Genomic DNA, 17,656 nt, shown 5'->3' on the forward strand with positions numbered 1-17,656 from the left:
AGCCCAGCCACTCCCTTAGTAAGTGGGAAGAAGATGGATTCCTCACAGACAGGGTGTGACCTTCCGAGGCCAGCATCGCTCCCAGGATGGCCCCAGTGCGGGGCCTGGAGGACTTATCCCTCCCGCTCCCCACCCACCCACCCACCCACCCACCATCCACCCACCCACAGCACAGGTTCCTGTGTTACCTGGCTCTGAAGGGCCAGTCATCTGGGAGGAGAGCATTTGGCCACAGGCCACCCCAGGTGGTCAGGAGGGCCAGGTGGGAGAGACAGAGGCAGGGGGGACATGAGCCCCTGAGCAAGACCTTCCTTCCCAGCTGGACACCGACGGGTCTGTCTCAGCACCACTCGGCATATGCAGCCACAGGGGCAGGCTAGGGAATGGAGGGAGGCTGCCCCAACACGCTTCCCCAGGACGGCAGGTGAGGCTTCTGGAACCTCCCTGGCTGGAATGTGCGTGCAGGCTCCACGTGGGAGGAAGCAGAACCTCAAAGCCTGTGTTTTGAGGGCCCGGGCCTCGGAGGGCCTCGGGTGAGCAGCTGCAGTGCTCCTCTGTGTCGTCACCCCAAAAGAATTTTCAGCTCTGGGAAAGCTGCAGGAAGGGGTTCCAGAAGGGACGCAGCACATTGTCCTGTGCTCTGACTTCACGGTGATGTCCTCGCAGCTGCCCAGGCCTACTCTGTGCCCCCCAAAGCCATGATGGGGAGCAGGGGCTCCCAGAGGCAGCCAGAAAATCTGTGTCACCCCAGCCCCTGTGTGCAGGCTCCCTCTGAATGGTTCAGACCCCCCACCCTGATCAAACCAAGGTGAAATGCTCCCCCCAGTACAAATTGAGCTGATGATTAATGGCTAAACGTGAAACCTGAACCCGAAAATCCAACCGCCCCTTTGTCCCAAGGTCTGGACTAGGTCCCGGTTCAGCAAGTGCACGGGCCTGAGGCACTTCAAGTGTCCCGCTGCCAGTCAGAGTGCAACTGAGAGCACTTGGGGTCAAGGCCACGCTGCCCGGCTCCAGGCCCGGCCCAGCGGGGGGACCTAGGCGCGCTGGGCCCGCTCCCCGCGACCTGCAGGCCTCTGGTGGCGCCTCCGGAGACTTGATGTCCCTTCCCAGCCCATGCGGGCTCCCGGGTCCAGCACTGGGCGTCCGGAGGTTGGGGACTGCATCCTCCACAAATACGGGGATTAGGCGGCAGGTCACAGGCCTCCGTTCCGGGGCCCTGGCCGGGGTGGGCGTGGGGGAAAGGAATTCCTGATGCACTTTTCTTGGGCTGTTTTTGGCTTGGCAGTGCCCGCGGCGACCTACAGCCCCTCCCCGGGGCCCAGCTACAGCCCAGCTCCCTACACCCCCTCGCCGGCCCCGGGCCCGGGATACAGCCCCACGCCGTCCGCAGCCTACGGTGGCGGCCCCGTGGAGTCAGCCAGCCGTCCCCCATGGGTGGCGGATGACAGCTTCTCTCAGAAGTTTGCCCCTGGCAAGAGCAGCAGCTCGGCCAGCAGACAGACCCTGCCGCGAGGGGCCCCCGCCTACGGCCCCCCGGGGCCCCAAGTGTCCCCCCTGGCCAGGGGCATCGTGCAGCGGGCGGAGCGCTTCCCAGCCAGCAGCAGGACCCCGCTCTGCGGCCACTGCAACAACGTCATCAGGTATGGTCAGCTGTGCCCTGAGCCCTGGGGTGGGGGGGACACGAAGGCTGCCCGCTGGTGGCCTCAGCCTCCCCCGGCTCGCCAGCTTGTCTGGCCCCGTTGGGGCTCCAGCTTCCACACCCGTGGGACACCCATGTCCCTGGGGAGTCAGGATGACTGCGTGAGGTAAGTGGAGGAAGCTCCCAGCAGGCTGCTGGGCGCCAGGGCCGCCCCCAGGCCAAGGCCGGGTTCGGGGACCCCGGGTCTTGCTGTTGGTGGGTCTGGTGGGCATGCTGCAAGCCGGCGGGTGGTGCTGGCCTTGACCCAGCTTTCCCTTAGGGTTGACCCTGGGTCTTTCCCGGACAGGCCAGGGCCGCTCAGGCCTGAGGTGGGCAGCAGCCACCCTGGAAGGAAGCCCAGTCCTTTCACGGACGTAGAGAGTTCAGAAAAGTAAAACATAAAATGCAAAACGTCTCGTAGTCTCACTGCTCTGCTGCTAGGCTGGAGCCGGGCTGCCCAGGCTGTGCCCGGGGTCTGCAGCCTTGAACAGCTGGCCTCGCCTCTCTGTGCCTCAGCCTCCTTATCTGAAAGTGGGGACCACAGTCCTACCTGTTAGGGTTGTTGTGAGGCCTAAACAAGCTGGCAAAGGCGCGTTTCTTCTTAAGCCGCACGGGGCAGGGGAGCCCTCCTCGGTGGATCATCGGTCATCAGCTGTCCACTGAAGGACGGGGTAGCCGTGCCTCCTGCCCCCCACCGGCAGATACCAGAGTCCCTCCCCGCTGTCTCTTTATTGTTATTGATGCAACGATGAATCTCGGTTTGCATAGAGCTTTTTCCGAACTTCACATTTGCTCATTAGAACGATCACAAAGTCAGGGTCATCGGGCCAAAGTCTGCACGCTGCTGGGGGTCCAGAATCTCTGGCCCCAGGCTTTCAGGGTGCCTGACAGGTGCCATTCACCGCTCCCCCAGGGGCCCCTTTCTGGTAGCCATGGGCCGTTCCTGGCACCCGGAGGAGTTCAACTGCGCCTACTGCAAGACCTCCCTGGCGGACGTGTGCTTCGTGGAGGAGCAGAGCAACGTTTACTGCGAGCGCTGTTATGAGCAGTTCTTTGCTCCGATCTGCGCCAAGTGCAACACCAAAATCATGGGGGTAAGTGGGCGGCACCTCTCCCCTGACCCTTGTCTTTGCCCGTCCACCCCCTCCATGGGGCCCCATTGGGAAGCTAGGAGGAGGAGGTGGCTGACAGCGAGAGCAGCTTGCTGTCCTGGGTGGGGGGGGGGGGGGTGCTGTGCCCCAGGAGCGCAGGGGCAGAGGTGACTGGGTGCCGGGGCCCCTGCTGCAAAGCAAGTAGTCCATTTACAGGCTGCCTTCGGTGACCCCACCGTGCCCAGGTGGCCCGGCTCCCATTGGCAGCCGCTCCCTCTAGGCAAAGCTGGGAGAACCACAGCTTCCCTAACAGCCTCGAGGGTGCTTTGGTCACAGAACCTGGCCCCCAGCAAGCGCTACGCGAGTGTGAGCTCCCTGCCCTCTGGGCCTGGGCTCCGCGCGTCCAGGGCCCCCTTCCCGGGCTCGCCTGCCCTGCTCCCCGACGGGATGCGCCCGCGGAGGCCGAGGGCGCCCAGCTCCCGCTGCCCCCGGCCCTCCCAGCCTGAGCTGAGGCTCTCCCCCAGGAAGTGATGCACGCCCTGCGGCAGACTTGGCACACCACCTGCTTCGTCTGCGCAGCTTGCAAAAAGCCCTTCGGGAACAGCCTCTTCCACATGGAAGACGGGGAGCCCTACTGTGAGAAAGGTAGGACCGCGGTGCCTGGGGGAGGCCCCACGTGGGGGGGCAGCAGCATGGGGACCCCTGCCTGCACGCACTCCGGGGCACCCTTAGGAGGCTCCCAGCAGCCAAATCGGGCTTTGCTGGGCGGGGGCCAGGCCCGTAGCGCCGCCTTCTTCATCTTCTCTTTTTTTGCACGCTCGATCTCCGTTCCCTTCTCTGCACCAAATATGTGGGTCACGCATTGGCATTTTGCAACCACCTGGGAAACCTTCCAGATGATTTTGATCTGGAGTTTGAAAAGGCTGTGGCTCTGGACTTTGTTTTAGGTTCTGTTCAGGCTCCACCTTGGGCTGTCTCTGTGACCCTGGACGAGTTACTCAGCTTGTCTGAGCCTTACTGCCCGCATCTGTACAAAGGGGCCTGTGAAACACCTGCCCCACGTGGCGTGGTGAGAACTAACCCCAGGAAGTGGGCAACCCTCAAGCAGGAGCCCGTGAAAATCCCTTTCCCTGCTCCTCCGATGTTCCTTCAGAGTCTCGTAATCTCCCTGCCTGAATTCAGAGTTTCTATGTTCCCCAAAATGTTACATTTTACCTTAAAACTTGGAATAAGTTATTGTAGAGGGAGCGCTCCATTAGAGAATTAGCTGTCCTGGCTGATGAGCCACTTTCTCATTTATTTATTCATTTATTCATAGACGGCCTATTTTTTTTAAGACTTATTTATTTATTTTGGAGAGAAAGAGCGCCTGAGTCGGGGGTGGGGTGGGGAAGGGGCAGGAGCAGGGGGAGAGAGAGAGAAAAGCAGACTCCCCGGGGGGAGCTGGACACCAGGCTTGATGGCACTATTCTGAGATCATGACCTGCGCCGAAATCCAGAGTCAGGAGCTCAACCGACTGGGCCGCCCAGGCGCCCCTTAGACTGCCTCTCTCGGAAGAGGATGCGAGGCTGATTCCAGCAGAGGTGCCTAGACATGGAGTTAAGACGATCGAACTAAAAAATCAGCACCAAGTAAAAGAGGGAGAAGCCAGCGTGCTGCTGCTGAAGGGAAACAGAGCAACGGCGCCTGCGCAGCAAAGCTGAGGGCAGAAAGAAACACAGGGAGTTCGCAGACTTGAGAGTCAGGAGGGAGAGAACACCGCAGCCCCTCCAGGGGGCAAGCAGAGCAGCAACACTATTCTCCCCTGGCAACAGATTGTAGGACAAAAAGCTTCTTGGCTGAGATCTCTTTGTAGGTCTCACCCATTGAATGACTTAGCTACTTGGTCACTCAGTGCCTCAGTTTCCATATCTGTAAAAGGGAGAACATAAGAATGTCTTTTCCCTTATTGGGAGTGTGTGGTGATAATTGTTAGATAATTAGTAGATAATTAGTAGCTGTGTCGTCCTGCCAGTACAGACTCTGTTACTGGGGCACCTGGGCGGCTCAGTCAGTTAAGCATCCGACTCTTGGTTTCAGCTCAGGTCATGATCTCAGGGTCATGGGATGGAGCCTCATGTTGGGCTCTGCGCTCAGTGCGCAGTCTGCTTGGGATTCTCTCTCTCTCCCCCTTCCTTTGCCCCTCCTCCCTGCTCATGCTCTTTCTCTAAATAAATAAATAAATAAGACCTTTTAAAAAACCCACAAAAACCTGGATTGCTATTATTAATTGACTAAAAGCATTACAACTTCTAGAATTCGTGTCTGAGGCTTGCAGAAGAATGATAGATTTCTACTATGATCACTGCCCCTCTCCATAGTAACACCCGCCCCCCCCCCCAATCTGATGGACGTTTTGGTTGCTTCACTTCTGGGCTATCGTGAATAATGCTGCTGTGAACTGCTTGCAGTTCTTTGGGGGTATATGCCACAAGGTAAGATTGCTGGGTCACATGGTATTTCTATTTTTGAGTTTTTCAGGAACCTCCATACTATGCTCATAACAGCCTCACACCATTTTACGATCCTACCAACCATGCACGGGGTTCCGATTTTGCTCCATCTTTGCCTACACTTGCTATTTTACTGGGTTTTTGATAGCAGCCATCCTAATGAGGGTGAGGTGGTGTCTTGTTGTGGTACCTTGTCATCATTTTTATCAACAACTTGGAAGAAAAGACAGAAGGGAGAATGCCAGAATGATAGGATCTAGACTCAAAAAGATTTTGTCAACTGCCACGATGAGCTGACACTGTCACATATGATCCCTTGTGCATGAATGAGAGAGCTAGGAAGGTCAGCCCCCCTCACGGATTTTCTCAACTGCCACGATGAGCTGACACTGTCACATATGATCCCTTGTGCATGAATGAGAGAGCTAGGAAGGTCAGCCCCCCTCACGGATGGGCAGCAGCACCCAGACCTGATGGGGCATCATGGTCACCTGGGAAGCTTTAAAGTATAGAAGGTCAATTCCCAGACCTACAGATGCAGAATTTCATCACCCTCCTACCTCCACCCAGATGATTCTATACTCAGTTAAGTTTGAGAATCAAAGTATGATCCCAAGACCAGCGGTATCAGGATCACAGAAATGCAGATCTTTGGGCCCCACCCCAGATCTGCTGAATCAGAAACTCTGAGGAGTGGGGCCCAGCAATCTGTGTTTTAGTGAACGCTTGGAGTGATCCTAACGTTGGAGAACCACCGCTCTCGGAAAGCACTAAGCCCTTTTTCAACAGAGAGAGCACCTGTGATTTGATGGATGGAAACCCTTTTACAATAGCAATAAAATCCATTAACTACAGGGTATGAATTCAACTTGGGGCATAAGTGAGTTAGTCAAAGAAAATTACAAAGACCGAATAGGAGAAATAAAGAAATAAATACATGAGGAACTAGATTTTGCTCATGGTGGGGAAGCCACAGGCACAAACTTAATTCCAATTATATTCTCAGATTTTTTAGGGGGTGGGGTAAATGATGAAATATGTGACCTTTAAAAAAAAAATTTTAGGATCAAGACCTGTGCTACCAGATTTTAAAGCAAAGTGGCAGTTCTCCAGACCATACGGAATCAAGTACAAGGCAGAAAAACCTATCGGCAGGCAAGACTGGACGTTCCATTGTAAGAGCTTTACTATTAGGCTGCACAACGAGAGAAGGAATCATCAATAAGGTTTCCCGAATCATTTATTTGTCCATTCATCACGTGTCCGTCAAATGTGTGCCAGTTACTGTGAAAGACGCTGAGCATTAGGAGTGGGTCTCTGCCCTCAAAAACCTCAAGCGGATACCTTATCCTGCGATATGCTGGCCCATAAATGGATAGTCAAGAGATAATGATTGAATGAATGAACGAATCTGGTGAGAAGGCAGGGAAACCCCAGAGAAGCCCTCAGGAAGGCCAGCTCAGCCGTCCTGGGTGGGGTGGGGGACGAGGACTTTCTGGAAGCAAGACCTGGCCCAAAGGGCTGGGAGATCCAGGTAGGCAAGGCAGGGAGGGCTTTCCAGGCCCGGGCCTGGTTCCTGCACAAGCCTGAGGTAGAGGAGAGAGCCCAGGGCACCTGGGCCCGGAGTGAGGCGCGAGAAGGCCGAGGAGGGGCGCGGGGCTCCACCCCAACGGAGATGGGGCAGGCCGGGGCCCCGCTTCTCACCCATGCTGGCTCCTGCAGAGCACAGAGGAGTCGTAAACCTGCTCTGACTTTGTGACAGCATTTGCACGTGGCAAATGCCAGTCAGACCCGGACCGGGAAACCATGCATCGGGAAAAGTAGGCGAGAGATGGAAGGTATCAGAGCTCAAAGGCAGACAGAGAGCTAGAGACCGTGGGAAGTCCTGGAAAGAGGAGAGACCTCGGCCCCATATGAAGTCCTGGAAAGAGGAGGGAGCTGGCCCCGTGCTGCCCGTGGGATAGAACCTCTGCGGCCAGTTGCCTCGTCTTTAAAATGGGAATAATGCATCTTTGCACAGTGAAGATGAAACGGGAAACCTAGAAAAGCATTAGTATGGGGCTGGGGCCGAGTAGGCCCCGGAACCACGTTTCTTCCCCTTCTTTCGTCATTTATAAAGACATTCACAGTAAGAGCCACGTTTTTGAGTCCTGTGCCAAGTCCCTCCACATACGTGACCTTCCCGAGCCCGCACAGCAAGCCCATGGCTCAGGGCCCGGGGACCCGAGTACCGCTTCGTGCTCCCGTTCTGCAGACGCCGAAACAGGCGCTGAGGTTAGGCAACTCCCCCTGGAAGGACCGGTTCCTGAACAGAGCCAGGACTTGAGCTCAGAGCTTTGGTTCTTCAGAACCCAAACCCACCGTCCCCGTGGCACACTGCCTCTTGGCTCGCGGGCAGGGGTGGCGAGCGCGCACGCCGCCCACAGGAGGTTGGAGCAGAGACGGGAAGCTGTAAGGGGAGGCCATGGGCGGCAGAGCCGAGGAGAGGTGAGGGCACCTGGAGGGGAATGAAGGCTTTGTGAGAGGCGTCCGGCTGCTCCGAAGGAATCTGGAAGGTTCTGCACCGAGTGGTCGGCCGCTTGCCCCCGTGCCCAGAGAACACAGCCCTTGCATTGGAGTTGGGACCCGGCCCACCGCATCTCAGCTCCGTGACTCTGGCAAGCCTCGGCTTCCTCATCCACAAGACAAAACAGAAAAACAATGAAAGTTCAATGTCTGAGGGACTTTTTTAGAAGATTAAGTTCATTCATGGGCTTGTTGACTCACTGGTTCATCCATTCACGCTCTCGGGCCGTATGTGTCGGGTACTGACTTGTGTGCCAGGCACCATGTCGAGGGTGGGAAGAAAACTAGGACTGACTAACCCACGGATCAGGACATCGAGATGCTGGTGGAGGAGGCTATGTGTGCGGGAACACTTGGCGAACTGTAGAGCATCATACAAACAGTACTTGGTACTGTTACCGCTTCGGTGATGTGGGGCAGGGAGGCACGTCTTCACGCAGTAGCTCAAATATTGTTTCCAGGAGCGGAAGTTTGTTATGAACCCAAATGCCCAATGACCAAAGAACCGCTAGGCAAAGAACATACTGTCTAACAGCTAAAAATGTTAAGGGCTCTCCTTCTTCCAAATTAAGCATAGCTATCGGGAAACATCTTTTTTTTTCTTTTTTGGGGAGATTGGTCTGTTTGGGTGACAGAGAAAAGAGGAGAAAATCACCCTGTAGAAAGTTAATGAGAGATCTGGAAAGTGTTTGCAAATCAAACCAGCACAGAGTAGCAACTAAGCGTGAATCCATACGACCCCAGGGCCAATTATTGCTAGGAAAAGAACACAGCCCTGTAGCTGAGCATTTTGTCTGCATGATGACGAGGAACCAAGCAGGTCCCACCCGCTACCCCAGCTTGGTGACCCGGGGGGCTGCGTCATTGCTATGGCAGCGGGTCAGCATGGCCAGCATGCTTCTCCCAGCCTGCCTGGAGGCCCGGTCCTCACTCTGCCTTTCATTTCAGACTACGTCAACCTGTTCAGCACCAAGTGTCATGGCTGTGATTTCCCTGTGGAGGCCGGCGACAAGTTCATCGAAGCCCTGGGGCATACCTGGCACGACACCTGCTTCATCTGCGCAGTATGTGTTTGGCCGGGGTTCTCACTCTCCGAGGAGGGGCAGGAGGGGCCTAGTGGGGCCGCGCGGTCAGCTCTCCACATCCTTTCAGTGTGACATTCTGATATTCTGATGGTTTTTAAGAGCCGGCAGGTACGTGGCGCCTCCGTACGTCACAGTCTAGCGGAGTTTTATTACTGATAGTTACTTAGGAACCAACGTGGCCTTGTGGCTCCCCATTCCATTAAGGAAAACAGGGTGTCCTCTCAGGATCTTCAAGCCAGCAGCTTCCTCACCAGCATGGCCCTCATAGTTGGAAGCAGCAAATGATGCTTGGGTCAGAGCCAAGCAGGCTGGTTTCCTAGCAGTTGCTGTGGATATGATGAAGCGATTCGAGCATTTTTCCCCCAGATTTTCACCCTGAAACACTGGATTGGAGCCCGTTGACTCATTCTATGAAAAGCTGAGAGAAGGCTCCTTTGATAGAACCTGCATCCCTTTACTTTCCTAAGTAGTGTGAGTTCCTGACATGACAGGCAGCCTTGACATGGGCCCAGGATGAACTCTTACCCATGTGCCGTCGAGGTCTACTCAACGGCCGGGTCATTTCCCCGTGAGATGCATTTCCCTGCGAGGGGTGGGGTTGGAGAGGGGACACGGAAGTCAGTTCACTGACGTGGAGACTCTGCTTAGATCCGAGAATTATAAAAAAAAAAAAAAAAAAAAAAAAAAGATCCGAGAATTATTCCTCCCTGGGAAAGGCCTGTAATGTGAGTCTGCGATCGGTTGGACTTTACTTGGGAAAACCAGCGAGCTGCGATGACGACTGTCCTGTTTGTTTTAGCAGAGCTGCTCGAGGTGAAGTGTGGCAATGTCTAAGGCATCCACGTGGTTTAGACCGGACAATTTTATAGACTTCCGGTAGAGGACCACCCTCGCCAGAAAGTCTGCTGCACTCCGGGCTCCACGCTACAGCCACACTCCACCTTTTAGGGGGTGATGGGGTGGGTGCCCTGTGTTGACTCCAAGCCTTCACTTGCCAGGGCTGGGGTTACACGACCACAGTCTGATGGCTTCAGCGACTAAACGCTGCTGCTCTCAGTGGTTCTGGAGGCTGGAAGTCCAGCTTCGGGTGTCGGCAGGGCCTAGGTTCCAGCCGTTGCCAGCAGTCCTCATGTTCCTTGAGTCACAGCCGCAGGACCCCAGTCTCTGGCCCCGGGGTCACCCGGCAGCCTGCCCGCTGCGTGTGTGTCCTTATGCGGCGTTCTCCGTGCGTCCGTCTCTATATGCTTCTCCTCTTATAAGGACGCTGGTCGTGTTGGATTAAGGGCTCATCTTACTTAACTCACAGCTTAATTATATCTGCAAAGATCCTGCTTCTGGATAAGGTCACCGGTGTGTCCCCGTGCTGAGTCGATTGACGGTCCCGGGAGTCAGGACTTCAGCATGTGAATTTGGGGGAGGAAACAACACGATTCAGTCAAAACACTCTGATTTTCCAGCTTTTGGAAAATTTGTTTCTAATGGCCTTTTAGGGTCCTTTACCTACATCAGGCCCTCCCCACCGAAGAGGGACAACAATGTTAATTTACGGACTTTAAAAAAAAAAAGATTTATGAGCTTTTGGGTTGCCCCTACAGAGCCGCGGCTCAGCGAGGCCCACAGGGCCCTCCGACCCCTACGTTCAAGCCGCGGCTTGTCTGAGGCTAAGACACCGCCTGCAAGCCTGGTGGCCCAACTTCTAGAAGGATCCAAGAGACTTTGGAGAAGGTCTAGGGCAGGCCGTGGCACAGAAGGTCTGTGCTCTCAGGGCAGGCTGATGTCACATGCAGAAGGCACCATGGCAAAGGGTGAGCCTGAGGCTGCTCCCTTGCGCCACTGAGTCTGGCTGAGCTTGACAGTGGCACAAACCCCAGAGAGAAACCAGAAGGAGCAGGAGAGCATAGGGTTGTTCAGGCCACGATTACAAGCAAGTTCCAGTAAAGGCCTGAGAGACCCGTCGCGCTGCCAAAGGGTCTACCCGGGAAGCCAGGCAGATCCTGTCCTTTGGAGACTCAGCCTGGTGAATCCTGCGTCTTCCACCAGGATGGGCCTCTGGGCCACTCACTGCCCTGCTGAGATGTACCGAAGAGGAACATGGTTTTGGTTTTGATTTTTGGAAGGCAATCTTTTGATGGCAAAACTCTGAGGATTATTTTGGGGGGGGGGGGGGCAAGGGGAGTCCTTTTCCATCACTTTATATTTCTAACTCATCTTTGATGAACATATGTTTTCTTATAACTAAAACAAACAGACTTAGGAAGATCAAAACTGGCTCTTCCAGCTGATAAGCTTGTTTTCCCATCAGTCAGATCTCAGGAGAGCAGATAACTTGAGGCTACTTCAATTTACCAAATATTGCTTGAGTTTGGGGAAATACAAATCTCCACCTTCAAGGAGTTTGGATCTTGAAAGGAAAACAAAGTTGGCACATACAAGCAATTACAGAACAAGACAGCCCCTCCAAAGCCTCAGGCATATAAAATGATGGCTGAGATGGGGCCCCTGGGGGCTCGGTCAGTTCAGCGTCCGACTCTTGATTTCGGCTCAGCTCACGATTTCAGGGTTGCAAGATTGAGCCTCGCATGAGGCTCTGTGCTGAGCCTGGAGCCTGCTGAAGATTCTTTCTCCCTCTCCCTCTCCCCTTCCATGCTCACCCTCTCTCTCTCTCTGTCCTTCTCTCTCAATAAGAAAAACAACAATAAAAGTAAAAAAATAAAATAATGGCTGAGAAGGGCTGTGTCAAGTGGGGTGAGGGATTAAGCTCCTGCCTGGCTTTGGAACTTGAGTTCCAACGGAAGGGATGTGGGGCCCATCTCAGCGGGTCAGAGGTGTCTTCCTGGGGCTCCTCTCTTCCCGGGAGTCTTCCCGGCCTCCAGCCCATCCCCACTGGTGTGGGCATCGGGGAGGAGGGCAGCGGAGGACCTGCAGGCGGTGCCACAGGCCGCGACCGCTGCTCTGTTTCGTTGCCTTCCAACACTGGCCATGACCACTACTCCTTCCTACCAGGTCCTGATGTCACTAGACCACAGAGCCCGCGGGTTGGACCTTCTGCTGAGTAGTTTGGGGGTCTCCACTAGGAAGCCACCGTGCATCCCCCAGTCTCCCAGCCCAGGACACTGAGCCCGACCTTTCTATGATGTTTTCTGCCCTCAGCTCCATCTTATCAATGGGCCACCCCCAAGGCTCTGGCCGTCCTCCCTTCTTGGTCTTTAGCCTCCGGGTAGCTCTCCAGCTCACCCCAGAGGTCTCACAAGTGGGCAGCCTTGTCCCAGACAAGGTGGGGTCTCACAGCCGAGCCCCAGATGTCCTCAGGCAGCTCCTTGATGACTGGCTCCAGAGCCGCCTGTCTCCATCTGGCCCATCCTCACGGTCGGACCTTGGGCTCAACTTCATGTTTTCACCAGCAGCTTGAAGCCCACGAGAGCCTGGTTACACTCAACATCACCGCGCCCACCTGCGATGCTTTCAGCCACTTCTGTGTTTTAAAGATTTTATTTCTTTATTTGAGAGAGAGAGAGAGAGAGAGAGAGAAAGCACAGGAGCAGGGATGGGGGAGGACGAGGAGGAGCTCCTCCCTGCTGAGCGAGGAGCCTGATGTGGGACTTGTTCCCCGGGCCCCAAGATCCCGACCTGAGCCAAAGGCAGACACCTAACTGACCAGGCCACCCAGGCGCCACTCAGTCACTTGTTTTAGGTCATTGGTTTCCAGGGCCCGTCGGCCATCCTGAGTAATCCCAGGCGTAACATTCTCACTGGCTCAGGGGCCCACTATGGCACCACTTTTCTTTCCAGCTGTCTCAGAGCCGTCACACGTGCAGACCTGAGATCCTCTCAAGAGGCTGATTTGTCTATCCTCGTGCCTCTGTATGTGAGAACTCTCCCTGCCGCCTCTTTCAAAGAGGGGAGGAGGGACAGAGGGAGAGGGAGAGAAAATCTTTTTTTTTTCTTCTTTTTTTTAATCTATTTATTCATGAGAGACACACAGAGAGAGACAGAGACCCAGGCAGAGGGAGAAGGAGACTCCCTTCAGGGAGCCTGATGCGGGACTCGATCCTGGGAACCTGGGGTCACGCCCTGAGCCTAAGGGCATACGCTGAGCCACAAGAGCAGCCCTTCCTGCACCTGTTCTGATGTCAGTGTCTGGGATGTGGTCCCCAGCTGTGCTCCCTGTTTGGTGTATTCCGTGTCCTCTATGACACTGGGCCGCATCCCAGCCACTGTGACTTCCCAGCGGACGCCGACACCTTGGCCTATCCCGCACCCAGGGCTGGCCTACACACCCGTAGTCCAGCAAACGTGGAGGGCTACCTCCGTGCACGTCCGTATGCCCAGAACAATTTCAAGTAAGTGTAGCCCCTCTTTCTGGGGGGCATGGGGAAATCGAAATCGAGCTGGAGCTGGAGACCCAGCTCCCCAACTTGCCTGGTCTGCGGCTTCAGCGAGACACTTGGCTCTCGGAGCTGCAGTTTTCAGTTGTGAGATGGGGGAAAGTCATACCTTCCCGTACGTCTTCGTGAGAATTAATGGGATCATGCAGACAGAGGGTCTGGCCTCCCGCCTGACCTGCCGTAACCTCAACAAATATTACTTGGTTTTCTTCTTTCTGTGATGTCGCCATCTTCAAACTGCCCTCATATGTTGTCATCACGGGGACATATAACTTTGCCTCTTCGTTTCCTGTAGTATCTCCCCGCATGCCATTTCCCATGTTGGACTGACCTTTCCCGTGACCGCATCCCACTGGACAACGTACGGCGGGAATTTACGTCGTCGTCTCCCTGCAGAGAGACGTTTTAGTGGTTTTCGGTTTTGCGCTTGAGCCTACCTTGTCCCATGCAGTAGGTTTGGCAAGATAAACCCCTCCTGTGCGGTAGGGCTCCCTCGGGCTGCCGCATCCCCCGCAGGAGATTGGGGCGATTCCCTGGGCTGTGTCCCTAGCAGGGCGCAAGGAGGCCTGACCCTCTTGGCATTGTTTACTGTTGCTTGTATTTTTTTTTTCTCTTTTACTTTGGCTGCGGTTTTGTAACATTAAAGGTAACAAAAGATTGAGGGTTTTTGTTTGTTTGATTTTGTTAGATTAACAGGTACCCAGTGGTCTCTCACGGAGATTTTGATTTATTTTTCCTTTAATTATTAGTGAGGATAATTTTTTCTGATGGGTTTGTTCATTTACTCACGGTATTTTTTTTTTTTTTTTGGATGTTAATCGCCTCTGCGGATAGTGACTCATGAGTTTGTATTGGTTTCTTGTACCTTTTGGAGAGCATCGATGGATCATCTTCATCTTTTGTATTTTGTGTATTCCATTTAATTTCATTTGAATTTAGTTCCCAGCTCCTCTTTGGAAGTCTTAAATTTTTTGTAGTTCGACCCTCTACTCTGCTTAAGGCATTAAGACTTTAGAGTGGTGAGGGGCGCCTGGGGGGCTCAGCGGGGGAGCATCTGCCTTCCACTCCAGTCGTGACTGCCTCGGGGTCCCCGCAGGGAGCCTGCTCCTCCCCCTGCCTGTGTCCCTGCCTCTCTCTGTGTCTCTCAGGAATAAATAAACACAATCTAAAGAAAGCACGCCAGGGCTTGGGGCGGGGAGAGGTAGGCCGTGCCTCATGCCACGCTCTCTCGCAGGTGTGCCATGTGAATCTGGAGGGACAGCCGTTCTACTCCAAGAAGGACAAGCCCCTGTGCAAGAAGCACGCGCACGCCATCAACGTGTAGGGAGCCCGGAGCGCCTGACGCCGACAGGCCGGCCGCCTGCTGCCGGCGACAGAGGAGCAAGGAGGCTGGTGTTTCTGGGGGTAAAGGGGGAGACAGGAAGCTACTGAGCCCTTTGAAGTAAGATTTTAGTCCTTCTTCTGCACGCAGAGTGCGTACTTGCATAGCTGAGTCTAGAAGCCAAACGAAGATGCCTGACCGAGTTCCAGGGAGTCCGCGGCTGCAGCTGTAGGTCCCCACTGGGCTGGGGCAGGCTTCGAGGACTGCAGGGACACTCGATGGTCACCCTGCGGGGCACCGCGCTCCCGGGCGGGGGAGCCAACCCGCGGCCACTGCAGGCCACCCCCCCCAAGGCCGCCACCGCAGGGCCATCCCCGCAGGCCACCCCCGCAAGGCCGCCACTGCAGGGCCACCCGCCCGTTGGCTATATTTAGAGCCAAGGCTGAGGGTGGCTCTCGGCGCCTAAAAAGGAAGCATGTTCCTCGTCAGTCCCTTGTCCCTCGGGAGGGAGACCTCAGGCAGGGCTGGGGCCCAGCAGGTGTCCCCAGGGGCGGGGAGGGGGGCCGGGGAGGGGGCTGGGGGGCTGCGGCCCACACCCCACACCGCCTGGGCCCTGCGCCACTGCACTTCCGTCTCCCACATCCCATGTCCCCGGAAGGCTTAGCTCCTTCCTGACGTGCGCGGGGAGGTGGAGCTGCCCTTCTCCAGTTTTGCTTTGCTGCCTGAGAGGAGATCTCAAGGCGACTCGGCGGGCGTCTTGCCTCCCGTGGGGCCGCGCTCCTACTGCGCCCCCAGCCCTGGGCTGCCCTCCCCTCCCCCCCCCAACCCCCCCCCCCCCCCCCCGCCCTCCAGCCCCCACCCCGCGCCCTCCAGCCGCCCCGTGCCCTCCAGCACCCCGCCCTCCAGCCCCGCCCCCCTGCCCTCCAGGACCCCTGTGCCCTCCAGCCCCCCTCTGCCCTCCAGCACCCCCATCCTCCAGCAGCCCCCCCCACGCCCTCTAGCCCCCGTGCCCTCCAGCCCCCTCCCGTGCCCTCCAGCACCCCCTGCCCTCCAGCAACCCCCCCCCCCCTGGCACCCTCTAGCCCCCTGCCCTCCGGCCCCCCTCTGTCCTCCAACCCCCCCTTCCCTCCAGCACACCCCCGCACCCCCTGCCCTCCAGCACCCCCATGCCCTGCAGAATGCCCCTCCGCCCCCCCCCCACCCGCCCTCCAGCCCAAGCCAGGCTGGGAAGGGGAGCGCACTCCCGTGTCCCTAGAGGCAGGTGTCGCCCGGGCCTGCTTGGCCTCCCCGGGCCATGGCCTTGACTGTCGGGAGGGAACGGGGAGGGAACAGGGAGGGAACAGGGCCCACGTACCTGCCCACCGCTGGGGCTGAGAGTCAAGATCATGAGATTGTCGAGGCATCGTCCCCAGGGCCCAGCTGGGGCGGAGCCGCTGGGGCACAGCCTCTCCCTCTGGGAAGCCCCGGGCCCACGGAGCCCACGGGATGCAGGCCTTCCAGGGGTGCCAGGCGATTGCCCCGGGCCCCTGCAACGCCCCGCCCCTCTCCTCGCTCCTGCTTTGGGTTTTCTCTTTGCATGTTTTCCGAGAATGCATTAGAACATATTTTCTTCTGAGAACTGAGGCTTCCAAGGGCTTGCCTTCCTACCGAGTGTGTCCCCTCTCCCCGGGGAGAAAGAAGCCGCAGGATGCGTCCCTAAGAAGCGGCAGGAGGCCCTGGCCTTTCTCCCAAGGGGGGAGCCGTCCCCGAGGGAGCACCAGGAGGGCCTTAAATGTGTTCCTATCACAGGGCCCTTCTCCACCTGCGGCACGGTAAGAAAGTCCATCTCCAGGACCACACAGTAAAACCTGCTGGGAGTGACTGAGATTTTTCAGGACTTGCAAACAAGTACCTTGGAGCATTCTGTTAATTTTGGAAAGTTCAAATATACGGGGATAAGGAGGTCGCTGGCTGTACAGAAAAGCTCTAGGAAAAAAGAAAAAAAAAGGTTTTCTCTTCAAGCACAAACAAAAACACATTTTCAGGGACTGGTCTCGAGAAAAGAAAGAAAAGTTCCTGAGAGTTAAGTCTCCAAAAATATCTTTTAAAAGGCCTCATGCACACACGGCCGTGCCCGCGTGCACGTGCGATCATTTCGAAGTACCTGATGGATGGAACGAGAAAGGAGGCCTCCTGGAGGACTTCGTCGGGTCACTAACTGATTTGGATTTTCCACATCTCAGAGCCGAGTGTCGATCCGAGGGACTCTCATTCACCAAAACACAAAAGAAGGGCAAAACCATCTTAAAGGCAACAGGAGAAGGAGGTAGTTCTGATTACGGGGTTCCCTCAGTGTTTGCAGGGTGGGTATAGCTTTGGGGTTAAGGTGGGATCTACTTTAAGGTAACATCAGGGTGTCCTAGGACGCCAGGCAATTTCTAATAGTTCCTCTGGGGAGTACAAGTTGGATCTACAGTTCTTGTCTCCTCATTATTGACGTTTATGTAACACTTAGAAACCTTAACTTTTTGCAACGGAGTGACTTGTGTCTGCAGTGTTCGTGTCAGGAATGTAGCTTTTATAATGTTAGCGTTTCAACCCAAGTACTCTTGCTTTGGGATTTTTTTTTTTTTTAATTTTCAGATTTCAAAAGTAGAAAGTGTGTTAGACGTGTGCACAAAAATGTTTTGCATGTTTCTTTGTTTTGTTTTGTTTTTTTGCTTGTGTGAATCTACTTTTTAGCACAATAAAACCTAAAAAGGATGTGCAAATACAGATTTTTCTGTGTTAAGGTTTTTTTTTTTTTTTTTTTCACATGACACCAAAAGCAGATTATTTCTGTGTGGCTGCAAAAAAAAAAAAAAAAAAAAAAAAAAAGTTTGAGACAAAACAAAATGTCCTGTGGAGTATGAACACACATAAAACTCACTTGCTCTGTTGGCTGTCTGGCCCAACAAGCAGTTTAATTGACTCGTTTCAACAGACAGGGATATGCGAATAATACAAATATCTTGCATACAAAGGGAATTTACCACGTAAATAATAAAGTGAAGACC

General features: G+C 55.2%; 1 protein-coding gene across 2 annotated transcripts in view; it reads left to right on the forward strand.

The window, feature by feature from the left end:
* The window catches only part of LDB3 (LIM domain binding 3), a 56,267-nt gene extending 38,892 nt beyond the window's left edge, over positions 1 to 17,375 (forward strand). For both annotated transcript variants that reach the window (XM_072756419.1, XM_072756418.1), the window contains 5 exons: positions 1,289 to 1,643; positions 2,595 to 2,775; positions 3,297 to 3,417; positions 8,779 to 8,894; positions 14,535 to 17,375. In XM_072756419.1, coding sequence (XP_072612520.1) covers positions 1,289 to 1,643; positions 2,595 to 2,775; positions 3,297 to 3,417; positions 8,779 to 8,894; positions 14,535 to 14,624 — 863 coding nt within the window. In that variant the 3' untranslated portion in view covers positions 14,625 to 17,375. The remainder of the gene's footprint in view (positions 1 to 1,288; positions 1,644 to 2,594; positions 2,776 to 3,296; positions 3,418 to 8,778; positions 8,895 to 14,534) is intronic.
* The last annotated feature ends 281 nt before the right edge of the window (positions 17,376 to 17,656 follow it).

This window comes from Vulpes vulpes, chromosome 4, assembly GCF_048418805.1.
Source record: "Vulpes vulpes isolate BD-2025 chromosome 4, VulVul3, whole genome shotgun sequence".
Taxonomy (NCBI): domain Eukaryota; kingdom Metazoa; phylum Chordata; class Mammalia; order Carnivora; family Canidae; genus Vulpes; species Vulpes vulpes.